We start from the raw sequence: 20,325 nt of genomic DNA on the forward strand, positions 1-20,325 counted from the left end.
GACATATGTTTGATCATGAACGTAGATCCCATACATACATGTCTTGTCAACGTTCAAGACAGACTGCTCTTCTTGTATAGAATTTGCACACTCATGCGCATATAGTATACATAGAGGCATGGTACACCCAGGAAACTTTATTTCACAAAAAGTGCACACTGACAACTTTTTTCTCTTCTTTTTTCTCCAGTCAAAATGTAATGTCTCAGTATCAATAAAAGGTCAATTCCCCTCAGTTATGGAAATTTATGGCACATGTCTTCGGTGCACTGGTATTTGTGCACAAAATGCTGAAAATAGATCTTACCTACAGATTAACTTGGAGCCATCATTAGAAAGAGGTGACAAACTGTTTGGCCAGAAAAAAACACCAAGCCAATCATTTTCATAACAGATCACACCACAAATTTGTTTAAGGCAAGATACACTTGATGCTAATCACCTTAAAGTTTTAAAAAAAAAAAACCCAACAGAAATACCAATACAAATCTGACCCCAAGTTAGAAAGAAAGAAAAAAATGGGACAATCACAATAAACATATCCATAAATCCTGCAGCACATAGCTGTATCTTGTTTTACTGAAATTTGCAAAGATCTTTTAAAAACTGTCGATTTAATTACTGCTCAATCAAAATTATCTTCTAAGTGTGCGTACCCCAGAAATCACAAGATCTCAGAAGTAATGATTAGTCATAACTACTTTCTGCTTTCTTTCCTTTACATGAAAATGCTACACTGTTTCCAATTCATCATGACTGGTGGCAAGACATCATCCATGTTCTTTTGCCGGTACATTCTTCTAGTTATTAAGGGTATGCTGAAATGCAAATTGGACAGCTACCCTTAAAAGCACCTCTTCTGGGCCAACAATCTAAAATCAAGGGGAGGGTATATGCACAAGACTCACATAAACAATATTCGACATGCTGGAAATTTTAAAATTTAATTCGCATCATTCTCACACAAGTAACTACTCAAAATATGTCAAATTTTATAAAATCACAGCACAAAATACACCAACCACACCCTGCTCCCTACAGTGTAAGACTTTTACTTGTGCTAGAAGTGCTTAACCTTTAGTCATGCGGCATCTTTGTGATTCTACTCTTTTCTCCTCTTCTCATCTCTTCTTAAGAATTTACCCAAAATATAAATGCTCAAGGTTTTGTATGATAGCCACAAAATGCATTACCCACATAACATCTATATCTTATACTGTTGTCAAATAAACCTCAACCAGACTGTTTGAAAAAAAAACTTACGATGACCTTTCCCTATCTTATCTTCATTATATTAAAAATGTGGTTATTTCTGCTTAAAAAAACAAATGGCTTGGAACATTTAAAATATTTCAACACCCCAACACTGTTGCAGAAAGATACATTTATGTTGGGATAAAACAAGAAGCCATCTTGCTTTAACCTTGTGGTCCCCACAAAATAAAGAGCAAAAACTAAAGGGGAAAAAAACTCAAAAACCCAAGAATGTCAAATAAAAATGTCCCTTCTTTAAGCAATTTATTTTCTTTCAAGAATGTTATGTATAGCCCACTTTATCTTTCATCAATTTATTATTATGAAGCATTCTGTCATGAAACAGTCAACATAAGAATTTTAAGTCCACTGTAGAATCACCAAACACTTGCTGTCAAGAAATTTTGATGGGTAAAACAAAGTGAAGACTCATTTACCTATGCTTAAATGTTTTAGTTAAAAAAAAAAAAAGATGCATGTAGCAGAAAACCTCTGAAACAGGTTAAGACAAAAGTTTGCTCCAAGTTTCCAATCACAGTTGGCTTCACAATATTTCTCATTCTGTCACAATATCACTTTCAAAATTATGAAACAATTTCTCGTTCCCTGAAAGAGCCATAGATTTAGATTTACTGAGCTTCTTTTTAAAACTACCAATCTGTTTTATTTATTGCTTTTATCTTTTTTTGTTTTGAACATTTACCTGTGATTCACTCAAATATTTTTTTTTATATCAGAAGGAAATGGAATAACATATGCATGCATTTTGCATCAAAGCAGATCTTACTATGTCTACTTTGTTGCTACTCTTAACCCCAAGTTGATGTGTTAAAAACGAGGGGAAAGAATCCTCTCCAGAATGCCAGGAAAAGTAATCTAAATAAATCTGCTCCTTAATTCCCTAATCTCAGATCACTGCTTTCCCTCTCTAATTGTCCACACTCATAAGCTATGAAAAAGGATAGGTTTGTGGTAAAAGAATTTGCCAGTTTTTTAAACTCTAAAGCCAGTGTATCAGCCATAGGAGTGTGAGTATATGCAAAAACACCCATATGATGAACTCTGAATCCCACTCCTAAAATGCCTTAATTGCATTCCACAAAATGTCAGTTTTCTTTCCCCTTGTCTACACCACATAACTTTTTCTAGATGGTGACCCTGTGAACACCCTGTCAAACACAAAGCAGTTGCTACTATTGAGATAAGCCACTGGGGTTCATGAATAAAGGTTGGGGGGAGGGAAATGGTCTACATGCTATTTCCCGATTACTAGCATATGTAACAGTTTCATGTTAAAATGCATGCTTATAAACATTCTCCATTAAGTGTCTATTTAGGCAGGCTTGAACACTGCCAGAGACGAGACATATAAAACATCAGTAATTTTAAAAAGTGTTTCAAAGTTCAACATCACATTTCTATTAAAATTTATAACACCTATGATCTAAAAACTCAATTACGACAGTTTTCCTGCTACCTAGACAACCACATCAAATGTAGAATGTTAAATATTTTCAAGTGACAATGCTTGTTTTAATGAGCGCATTTGATCAGACAGCTGGTACTTGTTGTAGACAGCTGTGTTGGTCGCCAACTACAATACTTTATTTAGTACACAAACATGGTAATTACACTGTCTACTCTGTAATCAGAAATCTTTTTTTCCTCTTAATCTGACATTTTTTAAAAAAGGTAGAGGAAAGCATTTATTCACAGCAAATACCACTTCCCCTGTATATCTCAATAAGAGATATCTCCATTTAAGGTGTATTTAAAAATATGACAGGATGCAAAAGGGGGTGGGGTGGAAGATGATTAACAGATAAGCAGCATCATATACATTTTAATGTTTGTCAGGTAATGTTATGCTACAGTTAACTTCACAAAACATGAGGAATGAAGTGTCTCTACTAATGATGGAAATATACTGATACAAACATGCATTTAAGTGAAAGAAGGGATGCTTCCCCTTTGCTAGTTCTAAGTGAATATTAGTTTAAAACAGCAAGGGAAAAAACTTCAACAGCATGCAAAAATGTGGAGAAAACAGACACAACAGACAACACTGTTTAGTACGATAAAGCCTGAACATTACAGGATACAAGCCAACAATATTTTACTTTTCATCAACCTAAAATAACTCACGTGTCTTATAAGTATAAGCTACACTTTAGGTTTAACCCACCACACATAAAGCATCCTGAGCTTCTCAGTAGCTTACAAATTTTGAAATAACATGCAATTTTAAAAAGACCAATCTAATGTTGTCTAAACATACTTAGGGGATGAATTTCCAGTTGAACTGATGGTGAAAAGACTGCCAGAATAGACTCGTGCCATGTGCATTGTGAAAAGATGGCACGTAACTTGTTCCCATTATAATCAAAAATATACACCACAAGTCAGTTCTGACTGCCGGCTTTCACATGCTGCCACTCACATAACTACTGAGAAAATCATCAAGATCATTTTCTTTTACCATTGCTCCTGAACTGAAAGACTGTGGCATAAACAGCAAACTTAGGGCACAGTCATGATAAATATTGAATAGTCAGCACTCACACTTTCTTGCCTTGCTGCTGTGCAGTATGATTGACAGAAGGCAGAACTTTTCTTTCAAAGAATAGATTGCACTAAGTCACTGTACTACAGTTTCAATTTTCAACATCTTTGATGAACATGAGCATGCTGTAAGTCAACTTTGACTGTAGACTGAGATGTCTGCATTGATAATAATTACTGCCTGGATATGACCAGCAGTAATGAACTGCAGATGACCAAACTGTTAAATGAAAACTCAAAGAAAAAGGCTGTAAGTGTTATTGGAAATATTTTTTGTTGTTACATCTTCAAAACTTTACACAAACATATACAAAGTAATTTTCTTGCAAACACAGTTTTCCCTTTTTCTAAGGGCATCACAACATACCAGTGAGCAAATGCAAGCTGGTGTCATAGCAATATATTTCTGCACTAATGACAGAATTTGGCATTTGAGATGACAGTTCTATAGTATGTACCACATCAAATAGTTCATTTGGAAAGAAAAATAAATACAGATGACTGTTTGAAAGCACAATATCCTTTCTCTTGCATTACTTTATTGACAAAGATCTGAATTTTAAATATATCTTTTACCATCAAAGCTCTCCCCAATGATTAATCGAGCTGAACAGTGAAAATTTTAAGGTGCCATGAGGTGTTATGGAACTTGTTTTTTCTCCATTTTTCCAAAGTTACATCAAAAACTAACAATGTAAATCAGTAAATCTTTCTCCAGCAGCCTGACATGCACTTTGTAATGGGATTCTGGATCAACAAAATATTACTTTGTATGAGAACATATAGCTCTGGCATGTTCAAACATATGTAAATGCCTCAAGGCTAGATGTTTTGTCCAGGAAGCAAAATGGTGAACACAAATATAAAATATGCAAGGTACACACACCATAATTATTCACGCTGTGATCCGCAGTCTCATTCCATTCTTCATCCGCCAAGATCTCAATCAGATATTTCTCACGTCAAGCAAACAAATACCTCCATTTTTCTATAAAAAAATTCTTGATGTGACCTGTCTGCCTGCAGATAGGTATTTTTAAGACAAACACATCACCTTGCCAACCACACAATTTTCTTCGTGCCGAATGCATAGCATCCTTGTTGTTATCATGAATCAGTTGTGTTGACTCATAAATGCTTTTCGTCTAGCATGGAACATTATCACAGAAAATGCTTTGGTCTTGATGCGTTTGAATATTTATGATGTTGTCCAACAGAGTGGGGGAACCTAGAGCCAACGAGAACACCATTTCAGGGTAGACTGGCAAGTACGAATAATGTAGTTTCAAATACGGATAACATTTCTTCAGATGTGTGAGGTCCCTTTGGCAGAATTATGTACATGTATGGTAAGGCAGCAATAGCAAATTTGCAAATAATATTTGCAGATTAGGAGCTCTCAGTTCTTGTCATCATGGCAACAACGAAATGCAGTGCTCCCCCTGTCATCCTTTTAGCCATCATCACAGACTTGGGTTTTTCCCCAAACAAAAATGTTCTCCATGCCCTTCAAAATACCTGGGCTGAATGGTAAGGGTACTGGAATGATTAAAACATCAAAAGTGAATGCATTCTGAGGATATTTCTTTTTTTGATGCTGACAGTAACAATCATGCAGAATGCAGATGAAGTCTCTCCACTTCTCCTCTGCATGCTGCACAGTAATGATCCCAAGGGAACTCTTTTGAGCTTTGTATTTTCATAAAGTCCACATTTGTTTGTACAATTTTGGTGACTAGCTTTGTGTTGCCAGAAATTCATAAAAAATATAACATTTTCTGCCTGGCATGCTGGATTGTCAGAGATTCCACAGAAGACAATTAAATTCAGTCTATATGGCTGGAGTCAGAATATCTGTTGGGCTGCAGCACTCATATTTAAAATGTCTCAATCCAACTCAACTCTGGCACTAGTAGATTGCATCTGTAAAGAAATGCCAACACCAGGTGGTGCTGAATTTGGACAAACCAAGACTTAAAACATGTCTTCATCAATTTTCAGTCTAAGAGACCTTTAAAAAAATGTAATCACAAGGCAAAGATTCTCAAAAAACAGGTGCACAATACCTGATATAAGTGCTGGTCTACAATTTATGTAAAAGGTTTTGAAATAATCCGACCACCTGATACAAGTAATAATCATGGATAACATCAAGTAACAACTAACCAATCAACAGAGACACTTAGCACAAAGCCGTTTACCAACAATTCCATCATCTGGATACTACACATATTTACAAAGATGTCTTTATGTAAACCTCAATCTTTAATACCTGAAGACAAAAGATAACTAAGTAAAAATGATATTGTCTTACACCAAGGTGCCATTTATTCTCATGATCCAAAGATCTCATGGCAGTTGTTGCTTGTGAGAAACGTGTTGTGCAGTGACTGTGAGATGTCACATCAAGTGTGAAGGTTTATGTATGAGGTGTATGCACAATTGTTCTTATGCTGGTGCATATCAAAGAAACCGATGCAATAGTGTTCTTTCTTCTTGGCACTGATTTTGTGTGCATACATATAATAGACAATGACAGAGAGATCAAGTATTTAATTAAGGAATTAAATGTAGAAAACCCCACTCTAAGAGAGAGGCCTTTGCTTCAAGGGATGGGGTATTTGGGTTTAAAAAGACACGAAAAGCAGTAAACTGGCTGCTAAATTGTGTTCTGGTTCTGTTAAGAATATTTTTGCATTTTATATTTGGATTTCATTCAACAACTAACAAAGCTTTGTCTAAATATTTCCTGTGCACCTTAACGCTGATATTGTTAACCTGAACCAAATCACCCAACCTTATCCAGCATACAGCTGACAAAATATAGAAAATATAGGTTTCCAGTATGGTGGATTTAGGCAAAATCATGGAGTAAATAATTCAATCAAAATATCTGAAGTCCAGTTAAACTATTTTAGGTGAGGTCTGCTTGTTAACAACAACACAAAATACCAAACAGAAATGTCTCAACAAAGATCTCTGCACAGAAGTTTCACAACAAAAACATTTCTTGGATCATGTTCTAAGTAAACTTCAAGTAAACATCAAACATCATTTTCTGACATCTGTCATTAATACAAAGACACACCTCCGTGGTGAAAACATGTACCCAAGAAAAATCACATTAATGTGGACAGCAAAATTATAAACAACATTAGATATTTAAAAGACACTATCTTGATAACATTTATTTCAGTGCCATTGTGTGGTAAATGTTTGTACTCTATAGGAAACAGAATGCAGACTAGAACAAGATGGCCTGAGAGAAATTAGTCCGCTAGACAGGATGAACAAAAGATTAAAGGTGCCAGATTAGTTTACAGCAACCACCATAAAAAAAAAAAAAAACCTGTTGGACAAAGTGCTGCTTTCTAGACAACGCTATAAGCTATTTTTTTTATGGATGGTAGCATTCTTTTTTGCTTCAAAATACTGCTTTTGTGAAAACCATCGACGCTCTATGTTAATCAGATGCTGCATCTCCCATGTTTGGAACTTGTCTTCACATTATTGAAAATCAAACAATTTAAGAAACAATTGATGAGACTAATTTTTATCATGATCTTCTGCAATGAAACATGCCATTCTTCTCTCCTAACATAGCCTGAAGCAGTCTCACACAGTGTGCGTGATGTTTCATCATGTTTGGTCCTTAATCTGCACTCTGGTAAGCTTAGTGCAGTCTACTACCGTTGAAACTGTTTGTTCATGCAATGAGTCAGAGCCACATTTACAAGTTCAACATGTACTATTTCTTCACCACTAGACAATAACAGATGACGTTATGCTTAGACATAAAAATGAGATGGGATTTGTTTTGAATCGTAAAAGCTTTTGTATCTGTTGGCTAATTATTCCATAAATATTTCATCTTGCTATTTTTGGTTTCAAAACAGCTAAAAGATGAAGTTGGTACAAATTTCTTAAGCAAGATGTGACTACTTTTTACGTTTCACTAAAGTAGGGGGATACTGGTCAGCAAGCAGGATGCTCATGTAGGCTTTCTCTGCATCTGCCCTACTGTTCAGGATGGCATTTGGCAGTTCTCGATCCGAAAGGGGCCACCACTCGCGACCAAGACTGTCTGATACCTATGAAACAAATAAAGTTTATTAGTTTAAGTGGACCTGCAATTACAAACCAAAAAAGGCACTCTGCCTTCCCTTCTCCATCCACCCACACCCACATAATTTTAAGCACAACTAGAAGAAATGTTTTGTCAATTTTGAAAGTTGAACTGGCTTAAATTATTTATTAAATATCCAAAAATACTACTCCTTACCTGCTGACTAAAGTGTCTGACCTCCTCACCAAGAACAACAAGGGGCAAACTTCCATAGCTGCCTTCCCAATCAGAATCAACCATGGAATGAGATATGCAGCTGACTGGTATATCAAAGTGTTCTAGATGAGGGCCCCTCAATCGTGCAATTGCAATAAGGTCACTGGATGACATTTCTAAACCTGTTTGTTGATAAATAGAAATAATACTCCTTATTCATTTACATACACATACACATATGGAAAAAATGACGCTACACCTAACTGGCTTGGCATCTTTTGTGCTCTTCTTTGTTTCTTAACATTCCCAGTGGTGTGTACAGCTGATTTGTGCCTTTGCATGTGCAAGTTCCTCATAAGTTTAGAACTTTAATTTCCACTGTGTTTTTTGTGTCCTGCCACAGAGTATTATTATTCCTCAGCAGGGCAGGTATTATTCTGGTATTGTTACAGTCAAGTCATGACTTTTTTCAACATTGGCGCTCTATATGTTTGGAATCTAGTTTTTTTTTTTATTACCAATCGCTGCAGTAATCATCAGCATCCAGTTATTTTAAAAATAATTAACTCTGCTGTAAAAGACAACTGCTCTGGTTAAGCTGTATTTGTCTTCAGTTCTGTATTTACGATCAAAGATTTGATTCACAATGATTTTGAATCTACCTTCTAGTTATATTCAGACAATGATTTACAACAACCTGCATTCTTTGCTGGAGGATTCAGCAGACATGGAGAAACCGACTGCTGCTGCTCATAGCATGCAATCTTTCCTGCAACTGACATCTGCAATTCTAATGCTGCTTTTCTTTGATGGAATCTCCTGTTGCCGCATGACTATTCATGATGCTTTGTAAATCATCTTCCCATGAACTACACATTTAGCTTTCCACTCAAAGTGGGAAGCTGTGCTCCATGAATTTATATATTTTTTTATATATATACATGTGTGTGTGTTAAACACACACTTGTACAGTAGGGATATGCTCTATAAATCCTGTTATTATTAAGTATAACATGTTACAACATATTGATCTGCTTGGTGTGTATGTGAGTTGGACGGGTGGTTGTAACACCATACAAATTATCTATATTGCTTATTTTTGATTACTCAATTACTTTTATGGTTTTTTTAATCAACATGAGGTGAAAAAAACCCAGACCTCCAACAATGCACTATCAACTATTTACCTGAAAATTTGTTACAAAATTGCTTGAAAGAAAGGAAAAGAGATATTATACACACTTTGTAAAAGACAATAAATACACTAGGGGGAAAAAAATTACTTTGTTTACAAAAATCTGTACCAATGCACATAACTGCAGATGGCTTCTTTTCATTTGATAAAAGCAGCACTATTTTAAATCATACAAAAAGGTCCTAAAAACTTAAATAGCATCACTGATTCCCTATAATGTCCCGTTTGAAATCTGTTTTAAGTCTACTTGTTTTTCCTAGTACTTTTTTTTCCAAAACAGGTTTAAAAAATGCTGAGTTCCAACATTTAAGAAAACAGTGAATAAACTAATAAGACGTTTTCTGTAATATTTATGCTTATTCAAATGAATTATTTCAATGTAATCAATCATTTTCTAGGTAAAAATGAGTAAGCTGAATCATCCTAGAAACAATTTGCCTCAAACAGAATTTAACACAATAGCAACTGTCTCTGCTAAAGATCCCAATAACCCTTCACTTTTTGAATGAAGTTATCATCAAACAAGGTATTACTAACCTATTAGGCGAAGTGTCTTAAGTTTGGTGCACCGCCAAGCAAGCATAACAAATGGGTCTTCTGGAGCAAATGACTCATAGTAGACAGGGTTTGTTGATGACATCCCCTCCAGGATCTCTAGTGACTGGATCTCATCACTCATGTGGTTCCCCAGAAAGAAAACAGCTGCAGCATTTACACGTGAGCAAAAATACTGTCGCAGAGCCACCAATGGCATGCAGGGCTGCAAGATGGATAGCAGTGCACCTACACCCTCATAAGAGTGCACTAATGTCAGGGTCACTTCAAGCTGGGGACATGCCTCTCGTACTTGTTGCCAGGTGGCGTTGTCAACATGGGGGTGGTCAGGCTCTACTCCATGCACATGAATTCCTAGTTTCTTCAGTGGGCTGCGTCCAGGTTTGGCAAGGCTGAGAAGCAATTCAGCTGTCACGTTGTCAAAGTCTAAGCTAAGATTCTGAAGATTGCAAAAAGGGGCCAAGTCTGTTGGGCTCAGGTCCATGATGTCATAGCTCTCCGAGTCTTCTTTGACATTAGCCAAGTGCAGGGACTGCAGAGTCCGAGAATGACGCCTTGCTAAAGTTGGAAGCAATCCAGGAGCATAGATCATTAGCTGCTCCACACATCCCATAGAGAAATGGCAAAGGTGTCGCGCTGTGCGGATCAACTTCTCAATGCTGTTCAAGTAGCTATTAAAATTAAACAAGAAACACCCATATTAACATACAACTGCTGAAAATACAAGTGCAAAAACTACACACAGCACATAAACAGAGCACTATCAGGTAAGAAAACCTAAACATTATCTTACTAAAATAAAGCATAGTAGTCTAAATGCAAATCCCTTTTGCCCCCTTAAAACTTGACAAACTCTGCATTAGGTAATGACCAGACTAGTAGCCTACTGCAGATCGAGATGACTTTTAACTTGCAGCGTTTAATAAAAAATAGTCTCTTAGCCTTTTAATTGTTAAGGAAAGACTGTACTATCTCAAAAACAATTTTTATTATATTTATGAGGGTGTTATGCATACCATAGTTACAAATGACATGGCACTGGCACTTTAAAAACATTTAAATAATCATGCTTAACTATAAAACTTTGAGTGACCATTACAACTTCGATTCCTTTAAGCTTCTGAAACCTTGCTTCCAGCTTAACTAATGTAAAATTCTAATGTCTTAGTACCTGTTCATGTGATGCTGTTGATTTCCACACATAACATTTTGTATCAAATATTATATGAAAACTAACAGTTAATGTTGCTTTTTGCTGTTATTGGATGTGAAAGCCAAAAATGATGTACAGCAGATATGACATTAGAATTTGACATGTTGCTGGCACAGTCAAGTAGTCAATTCTTAAGCAGGAAAGCACTAAAAATTCTAACCTACTTTTTTTTTGTAAAACACGACTGAAAGAGATGCCTTTTTTTTAAAAAAAGATATGGTTCACGATTTATTTAATGACACGTCATTACTTATCCACGCTGCAGTCAGCACCTTCAACAGTTATTTTACTGACATATTGAATGATTATATCCTTTCGAAGAATGCACGAATTAGTTGGCACTACGCCAGCTGGCAAACCACTTGCCAATGCACATTCATGCGAAATACAGAAATGGCGATAACTGTATGTTCTATATAATAATTTCAAACACCGTCTACACACAACGCAACTAATAATGCAAGACTTCTAATTTGTTGAAATAGCGAAGGTATGCGTCTGCAGCCACATCACTGCATTGATGGTAAACAAACAAGTGACCCAAATCTTGCTTGAAAACGAGGCTATAGATGTAAACAGGGCCTCGCGGATCAGATGGTAGACAACAACTACGCAAAATGAAACTTGCTTACCTGTCAATAATATAGAACTCATTATCTGGCCAGTCGATGTGACAACTTGACGGCTGCAGCGAAAAGCTCTCAAGATTTTTGTTTTCTGACAAAATATGAAGAATTCGCAGGCATTCCCTTACTTCGGTGATGCTACGCGAGTTGAATTTGACGACTGCTTGTTTCACGAAACGACCACATCTGTTTGCAAGGAAGTTGCTCCGAAGCCGCTCTCCACAGTTGAGCTCAAGCGTAACATCGGACCACAGTGATGGGTGGAAGAGACAAGCCCTCCATCGCCGACAAACGACTGAAGCTGCAAGTCTATCTTCCTGTGGCAGATAACTGTAAATTTCGACGATTAGCACACTGGGCAACACAGCCCAGTCGCCAACATCTGCCATTTCTTCATTTCTGACGTATGTAATCACGTGATCCGCCTTTTGCGTTCAGTAAAAAGTCATGTGACGAGAGTGTTGCAGTTAAAAAATAAATCTTTTGGCTGCTCGTAATGACAGTAATAATATGCCTGTCACACTAGACTGTTTCCCGATGTATTTTTGTATCCTTTAATTTCTAAAGAATATTTCACATACTTAGTCGGATAAAGCGTATTAGTGTTACAACCATCAAATATAGAAGGGAGGCCACTCTTTTAAAACTGTTCATTTGTTCTTTCCAATCACTTCCCTTTGACTGCATATCCCGCGTCAATGGGTCGCTCGCTTGCTCGCAAGCAAGTCTAAAAATAGCTTGCTTACTCCCTTGCACGATTGGCCAAGCAAGCCTACAAGCGCCCTCGCTCGATAAAGAGACGAGACAGGCAAGGCAACTCTTTTAGCTTGGCTGCCATGTTGTTTGCATTCCGATCTCAGAAAGAAATAATACGCTTGGACATGAACCCAAACAAAAAGCTTTATCCGTGTGTGACACATCGAGGTTTGATCATCGCAGCTGCGATTTTCTGTATTTCGAGCTGAACGATTTTTTTTTAAAGAAAAAGGTAGGTCAGTGCTACGATTTGGGTAGCTGTTTAGATGTTATCTTGGCACCGTGTAGTGTGTACACCTGTAACTACCTTTTGAACCTGTCTGTATCCCTGGACACTGTTTTATTATTGCACGATTCGCACCACGTGTTGTTTCACATCTCATATCGCCGCCTAGCATGTAGTCAATCAAAAGGTCAGTTACCGTTAAATTAATAATTAGATGAATGCATAGTCGCCACCTTAAAAGAATTTGTGGCAACTGTGTTGATGCGTGTGAATCGTAGACAATCTTTAAGGGAATCGTTACCTTGCAGCCCCATTGGAGGTGACGGCGACGGCGTCTGCGTCAGAATGAACCCTTCGACTGAAGTAACCAGTGGGGGTAGTGGTGGGTGGAGGGAGAGCTACCGAACAGCGCAGATGATTACCCTACCTGACGTCACGCGCGTGTGTGGCTCAAAGGCGGGGCAGCTTGTGATTGATTTAGCGCAGGGGACAGGATGCCCTCACGAGTATGTCCTAATGCCTTTACTTTCGATTTGCGCAGGTGAGATTTTTAATGCACAAGCCAGTTCTGTTGGTCACACGCTTTATATACAGGCCCTGCTATACCTAGCACTGTAGGCTTAAAACCCACAGGAAAACAAAATCATTGCAGAAAACATGGTATTAAGTGAAACAAACAAGAAAACTGGCTGAACATAATCTTTTTAATTGATAGTATGTTATATATCTGTGAGACTGAGCACGAGTTCACTGGCTAGTAAGTGGTATAGATTTTTTTCATAACTTGTGACTTTTCATGCATTTTCATAGCCACTATAATTTTTAAGTTGACTCTGTTTGTGTTTAATTATAATTAAAGTGGTCTTATAATCACAAACGCATTTTTCTTCATTTGATAGACTGCGAGGGTGAAATAAAGAAAAACATTGAATGGAAAGTTGTCTTTAGTGAGAAAGCTATAGGACTGGTGATACAGCATTTTCTCTCCTCTTTGCTACTCGCAGCTTTGATGGGCCCGCACTCGGAAGTTCGCGTGCACTCAAGCTGGAGCGAGCCGCCCGTGCTGTGGATTGCCATCGGTGCTCGTGCAAGTTCTCGGAAGTCGGCGGCTCTGAGACAAGTGCTGACGCCTCTACTCTGTCTCATCGACGACGTGCAACGAGAACAGAGACGACAGCTGCAGAGAGGAGGCGATGCACAGTGCGACGATGCGGTGGAGTGGAGGCTGCCTTTAGTTCACACTGGTCGGTACTCGAACACCAACTCCCCAGTACATTGCGATGCAGCTCTCCGTCCGGGTTATAAGGAATTGGATCGTATACAGGCAGGGGTAGTTTGATATCATTCGTTGACGAAACTCTGACCTTCAGTTCCTGGGTTTCGGGTTGTTACCTTTTGTATTGATTTGTACACCAAGGCACTGGAGAGTTTAAAGTAGTTATCGGGCTTGACAGGGTGTATGAATTTTTGTAGAGCTGTAGTAGCAATTGCTCTCATGGGAGGAAATCAAATACATGGATAAGGAATGTATATAGATAACCTCAAAGCCGCTTCAGTTCCCTTCTTCTCAAAGGATCTGAAAAGCAAGAATTACATTTTTTATTATTATAAATTACATTATGTCAAAGCATTTTTTCGAGCTGGAGAAGCTGATAGCTCCACTGGTTAGAGAAATAGTGGCCGAACCTTTAGGCGAGCACACGCTGCATACTTATGGGTAGCTGAATGGGTACCAGCGAGTACAAATGGATACCCAAATCATAAGAGTTTGGAATGTCAGTATCTTATACAAGGAAGAAGAAATAATCATAATGCTGCTTTATGTTATTTGAAAAGAAAGGCTTTGTAGCATTAGTAAAAGTGATGCAGTGTAAAAAGAAGATAAAGGTAATTTCAGAATTTTCTTTTTAATTCATGAGACTGGGATAAAACTGGGTATACTGTTCGGAAACAGGCACACCAACAATGCATCAGCTGAGGAGCCTGGCTTGGAGAGCGAAGGGCGCATGCTGCACGTGACAGAGAGACTAGAAGACAGCCACCACCGCCTGAACATCCACCCCCAGAACCCCGACATTCTGTCCCGCGCCCAGATGCAGGACCTGTATGAAGGCTTCGCGGGCCAGTTCACCGTCTCCCCCGACAGCGGCAAGGAGCACGGCCGGCAACATTTGCAAGGACACAGTGCTCTCTGGCCGCAGGTCTCCACCGTCCTATCTCACCTTTTGTGCTTCAATCAGTGCGGCTTCGCGGATCCGGAATACATCGTCAATCTCACGGTCAAGTCTCCCAGCTGGATGTCCGGCAGGTTTCTCATCTCCTGCCCGTCTACGGCCGAAGCTAGTCCCTCTCCTTTTTCCGTTCCGCCAGTGGACAATGTGGAGAGCGGGTATGGGGTCAGGGCCGGTCGGGAGCGGAGGTCGAAGTCATTGACTTTAAAGAACATTTACCGGCATCTTGCACAAGCTCACTCGAAGAGCTCGTGCCGCTACGTGTTCACCCCAGAGGCTGTGCTAGAGCTACGGAGATTCCAGGAAGAGGAATGGTCCACTATCATGGCGCAGCTAAACACGGGAGACCACAGCGGCGTCATCAGCAAGTCACTGGGTCACGTGGTGCGTTTGGCAGGAGTGCTCAAGGCACTCAGCGAAGCCGCCACGTTGGCAACCAAGGGATTAAGCAGAGACTACGCGAAGAATTTGTGTATGGAAGAAGAGGAGCCGAGCGAGGAAAAGGAGGTGGAGATAGGTATAGATGACATTGCGAGAGCCCTGGAACTTGGCAAGTACTTCTTGGAGCAGAAAATGTCTATGACCTTCATGTTCAGTCCAGGTTTTTTCCGCAACTGCTCCACCTCCTCTCAAAACTCGCAGCAGGATCAGCAGGATATGCGAACAACAGCAGCAGCAGCGCAGTGGCAGTGGCGGCAGCCAGCGAGGCAGCCGTCTGATGACTAACATTATGTCTGGTCAGGGTCGCTCGATGCCGGGTCGGGTGCCATGGCAAACATGGGACTGCATATGGGCATGGCGGGCTTGCTGCCTTCTCAGCATCCCATGATGGGGGCACCGAGCGCAGGCCCAGCGGGCCACCTGCCGCCAACCGCGGGGCTGACGCCACAGCAGCAACAAACAAGCTGTTCTCCGCCGCAACCCACGGGCCGGGAGCATCCGCACTGTCGCCCCAGGCCAGGGGCCACCTCTCCTGCCCTCCCGCCCCCTCCCTGGCCCACCACGTGCCTACATGCACGATCTCGCCATCGCCGTCTGTGGACATCGACGTGACGCAACTTCCGGCCACCTGGATGCCCGCCACGCCGGAGGAGGAGCTGGCGGAGATGAGCCAGACCGCGGAGTTCGTGCAGTTGGAGCCCACGCAGTTCATCGCCATGCACGCGCGGCGCGTCAAACGGCTGATGGAGTGCTTCGACGATGGGTGCGGGGTGTCAGCCACCACGGCGGCGCAGAAGTCCATCGCTCCTCCTGTACGGGTGGCGGGTACCAACAATAGGCACCCGGCGTGGGCATCGGCGCTGTTTTTCCAGAAAGTGAGTTGTGATTCGGCCAAGTGCATATGAGTAGGAGTTTAAAGATCATAGTTTGCGCGCAGTTGAAGCGACTATGTATCTAAGACTAAAGCGGTTAAAAATAAAATACAACGGTCGTAGACTCTATATTGTTCTTTCTCTTTGTCAGTCAATCGTATATTTGATTTACTGCTGGCTAATTGTCCAATCCCTCCCCCCCATTGTAATATATCTTTATCTGATGACAGTGTTAAGTCCTTATACATCATTTTCTCAGTGTGTTCTAGTCACACACCTCATTTTAGCGCTAAGATAATGATTTCATTTATGAATTTATTCATGCTGAATAGGCATACATATGAATACATTCTAACATAACGATCAGATAAGCCTTCACTCTCACACACTCTAGAAATGGTTCTTCTCGTCGAATTCTGCTATAGTTTGATATTTTCGGCTTTTGGTTTCCTTTGTTGTTTCGCAGCAAGCGTTTACCAACCCCACTTCTGTCTGGGTCTTACATCGTGGTTATTGGGACTAGAAGTTCTGAGGTTTTAGTATGACAGAGATTGTTGATAAGGGCAAAGAAAAGAATCTCTCTTCTTACGAGCGTCATACATCATGTGTGTAGCACATGGCATGTGAGTTAATTAGCTAGAACCCTAGGGGTATGTAGGTGTCTTTAGTTCTTCTAGGCCTTAAAATAGTGAGTCGCTTTGTTTTTAGATATGTCGCCAATTCCCTCATCCATTCATTCTTGTCCACATTCTACTGAGTATCTGGCTTGTAGTCCGTTGGTTAACTTCGACTGAAATCTACTTGAGGTTAGGTGAGGGTGTGTGAGAGGGGAGTGGGCGGTAGAAGTGGTGATGCCACGAGTCTGAGATGTATAGCTTTCAAAGATCGTAAGTTGTCGAAGAGGTATTCATCACTTTTTACATTGCCAGGTCGGTTCTGCTCGACCTGGGACTGGGCATCGCAGAGCAGGTGCGCCACCCGACCAACGGCCGGGTGTACTGGCGTTTCAAGCGCAAACCGGTGACGGAGCTGACTGAGAAGAACTTATCAGCGGGCTATGCAGTAGCCTGCGGGTGAGGACATCGACAGCCACCGCTCTACCACAGGCTCGGATATATTATATCAGCCGCAATCATGCCCGTAGTGATACATCGATGGTGCCTGGCCATATACCTTTGTGTTCTTCGACTGCACTGCGAGGACGCCTCGCCCCTGGGCGGGGTGGGAGAGCCTTGGGCGGCCCGTATTCGACGTACCTCCATCATGCTGCACAGCGGGGATGGTAGCGACGATAGGCCAGTAAGCGCACAGTAAAAGTAAGGGCGACAGCGGAGACGAGAGATGAGATTCAACCATAGAACCATAAAACAGGAAGTCTGTGACGGACAAGTGTAGCGGAAACTTCGAGTCACGAGTTAATATACATAGGAACTTTTCGACTGAATAGAAGTCACAGACAAAGATATGCGGTCTGGCGCAGAGACGTAGAGCCAGTAAGACCAGAAGTCGCTTTCTGTGTGCGTGTTAGCTAGAACTGTTGATCTTACTCATCAGTAGGCGGGCACTAGTTAAAGACAATTGTCAGTGGCCTCAGTGCGGGTAGCGAGACCTAATAGGATTAAGACTGACTGCAACTGGTTAGTTGCTGAGGGGCTGAGCTCCTCGAAACGATTGGACCTAGGATCCCTCCATACCTTGTCCGAACCATATTTTTACGGTTCGCCTGGTCACTCCACACGTGAGTTTTACAGATAGGTACTAAAGTTTTTCTGTGTGCAAAGCCATCCAGTCTTTCTCCTCTAAGGAAGTAAGTGACTTACAACAAGAAACAGGTTATTTCATAAAGTACGATTGGTGAAATGGAAGCTGTGCATCAATAAATGTAAAATGATAAGAGAACACAAGAGTGACAGCTTCTTTTATATAATGAACAACACGTTAGTACAGAACGGATTATGCGAGGAAGAAACATGAGAAACTGTTGTGAATAAGCTTTTTTTTTGTGTGTCTCTATAACAGACCAATAAAAATAGAAGAGAAAAAAAAACGATAAAACAGTGATATGAATATGAACAAGTTTGAAATTTAGCAATTTCGGCAAGGCTTAGAGTTGTGTATAACAAAAAGGTATATCAGGGATTACTTACATAGGATTTGCATTCTTTAAAATCTTTGTGTACTTATAATATTTATGTAACAGTTAGCAAATCGCTTGTTATTTACAATCACCAGCTTGAGACCTAGAGACTCATTCATATCCAGAACTAAACCTGCCGTAAACCATCTGCAAATTTATTTGTCAAAACATATTTTTACCTTCGCGCATCTCACAAATCATGAAATTCGCACAAGTGACCCTTGTTATATATCTCAAGGTTATCTTCAACCTGCTAAGCATCTCATAGTGCACCTTTCAGCCTGATGCAGCCATTTTGAATGAAATGCAAAGCATAGTCAACACTTAAAGTCAAGGTAGATTATGGAAATAATCAGGCACTTTGTTGAATGAAGCAGTTTGTTGCTTTGTGCTAAATGCACTCATCGTTGTCACTGCTGCACGTTAGTCAATGAGAATGCATAACTGTAAATATATACACGTGTTAATTATTTCTGTTGATGGGGAGTGGGCATATTTTTTTTACCCATCTATAGTTTCTTTTGTATTATGGTGCTTTATTTTGAAGATCAAGGATTTAGTTCTGTTGACAGTGATAGGACTGTTATTCTTGAGTTGTTTCCGTCACTATTCTAGGACTTTATTGAAGCGCCAACTGGTTGTCGGTTGCTTCGGACTTTTTCAATCTCAGTGTTCATCCCCTGTGCCAGTCTGATGTAAAGTAATTCTTAAAAATGTTGTATGAATAGCTGTTGAACTCAAGAACAATATACATTGTTATCTCTTTTATAACTTCTCTCTCTCACGCGCATGTGATGTCGTCAAGTAATATATACATGTATATATTCTCTGATTGGCTGAAGCCTTCACAAACTGGTGTACCCGTACATTGTCCTAACGTTTCTTGTTGACCCCTCTCTGTTTATAGACGGGGAAGAGGACAGCCGAGTGGTTAAAGCACAGATGTTCGAACCCGAAAATGTTAGTTGATGACCTTTACTTTAGCTCGATAACGGAAAGTGGGGGGGGGGGGGGGAGATATTATCCCAATCTGTAGAAGCAGTATCTTGAACTGAATCATTAGAAGAAAAAAAAGTGCACCCCACCTGCGGGTCATATCTCGAGCACAACATCAAAAAGAGTGAAAATTTCTGGTGGTTTTTTGTTTACTTGTACCCATGTAGATGAGTCCTGCTGGCATTTCAGTAATTGAGTTGGATGTGAGTAAGAATTATGTGCAGATAACTAGTTCACATGCTTAGCATCCATTCCGCCGTCTGTGCCAGCAAAATGAAATAAAATTTCTCTTCCCTTGGTGTAAATCACAAATGACTTTTTCAAATGCAAAAGTTGGATGAAGTGTTTGTTGAGCGCTGTTTTTCAGTTTCTCAAACACCTCTTCTCCTCTCTACATTCTTTCTAGCCTCCTTTTCCGTTAATTTTCTTTCTGCTATCGTCTTTTGCACACTTAACTTCAAATTTTCATCCTCTACAATCTACATCATCACAGGTCTTCACCTCCTTCCTCCAACCTACCTCTCCAGCATTCCTTCTCTTCCTTGTATCGCCATTCTCCCTTGCCATCTTTGTCACAGTCTTCGTCATTCTCCCTTGCCATCTGTGTCACAGTCTTCGTCATTCTCCCTTGCCATCTTTGTCACAGTCTTCGTCATTCTCCGTTGCCATCTGTGTCGCAGTCTTCGCCATTCTCCCTTGCCATCTGTGTCACAGTCTGCGCTTTTCCCTCCCTGTCTCCCTTGCCGTTTGTAAATCTATTCGTCTCTGGAGCTCTTAAAAATTTAAAGAGGCGACAAAGCTGTCACCAACCAAAGAAATTTCTGTCCATTGGGAGGGGAAATGTAAAAAGTATGTATATATGGTTGGGGCAAGAGACTGTTCTGAACGCCGCTTTTCTTTCGAATGAACAGACAGCAAAGCCACGTCATTAGTCAACACTAACCTGATACTCACCAGAGCCAACCACAATGGTTATAGT

The 20,325-nt window shown here is 40.1% G+C and overlaps 3 protein-coding genes across 5 annotated transcripts; 2 read left to right on the forward strand and 1 right to left on the reverse strand.

The window, feature by feature from the left end:
• Positions 1-121: 121 nt before the first annotated feature.
• LOC112557248 (F-box only protein 33-like) lies at positions 122-12,088 on the reverse strand. Its single transcript, XM_025226993.1, has 4 exons — positions 11,694-12,088; positions 9,831-10,519; positions 8,099-8,280; positions 122-7,907 (listed from the first exon to the last, which is right to left on the reverse strand). Exons 1-4 carry the CDS (start codon positions 12,074-12,076, stop codon positions 7,755-7,757), a joined length of 1,407 nt encoding a protein of 468 aa, XP_025082778.1. The 5' UTR covers positions 12,077-12,088; the 3' UTR covers positions 122-7,754.
• Positions 11,963-15,658, forward strand: LOC112557257. 3 transcript variants are annotated; one of them, XM_025227012.1, is made up of 4 exons: positions 11,963-12,091; positions 12,978-13,210; positions 13,674-13,913; positions 14,624-15,658. In XM_025227012.1, the coding sequence occupies exons 2-4, from the start codon at positions 13,164-13,166 to the stop codon at positions 15,624-15,626; spliced, it is 1,290 nt and encodes a 429-aa protein (XP_025082797.1). In that variant the 5' UTR covers positions 11,963-12,091; positions 12,978-13,163; the 3' UTR covers positions 15,627-15,658. The 3 variants fall into 3 exon arrangements, with proteins under 3 accessions (XP_025082797.1, XP_025082790.1, XP_025082806.1); XM_025227005.1 differs by lacking the exon at positions 11,963-12,091 and adding an exon at positions 12,117-12,675; XM_025227021.1 differs by lacking the exon at positions 11,963-12,091 and adding an exon at positions 12,731-12,856.
• Positions 15,629-17,265, forward strand: LOC112571176 (the record flags this gene model as incomplete). The annotated part of the gene is made up of 2 exons (XM_025250389.1): positions 15,629-16,219; positions 17,152-17,265. Coding segments are annotated over 2 exons (690 nt in total), but the record flags the coding sequence as incomplete, so codon positions are not given.
• Positions 17,266-20,325: the final 3,060 nt, after the last annotated feature.

This window comes from Pomacea canaliculata, linkage group LG1 (genome assembly GCF_003073045.1).
Source record: "Pomacea canaliculata isolate SZHN2017 linkage group LG1, ASM307304v1, whole genome shotgun sequence".
In the NCBI taxonomy this organism is placed as follows: domain Eukaryota; kingdom Metazoa; phylum Mollusca; class Gastropoda; order Architaenioglossa; family Ampullariidae; genus Pomacea; species Pomacea canaliculata.

Coding starts and splice junctions, on each gene's coding strand:
- LOC112557248 (XM_025226993.1), bottom strand. CDS start 12,076: ATGGCAGATGTTGGCGACTGGGCTGTGTTGCCCAGTGTGCTAATCGTC. Junction 10,520..11,693: donor GAGTTCTATATTATTGACAG/GTAAGCAAGTTT, acceptor TAATTTTAATAG/CTACTTGAACAGCATTGAGA. Junction 8,281..9,830: donor TAAGACACTTCGCCTAATAG/GTTAGTAATACC, acceptor ATCAACAAACAG/GTTTAGAAATGTCATCCAGT.
- LOC112557257 (XM_025227012.1), top strand. CDS start 13,164: ATGCCCTCACGAGTATGTCCTAATGCCTTTACTTTCGATTTGCGCAG. Junction 13,211..13,673: donor TTTACTTTCGATTTGCGCAG/GTGAGATTTTTA, acceptor TGCTACTCGCAG/CTTTGATGGGCCCGCACTCG. Junction 13,914..14,623: donor GCTGCCTTTAGTTCACACTG/GTCGGTACTCGA, acceptor GTTCGGAAACAG/GCACACCAACAATGCATCAG.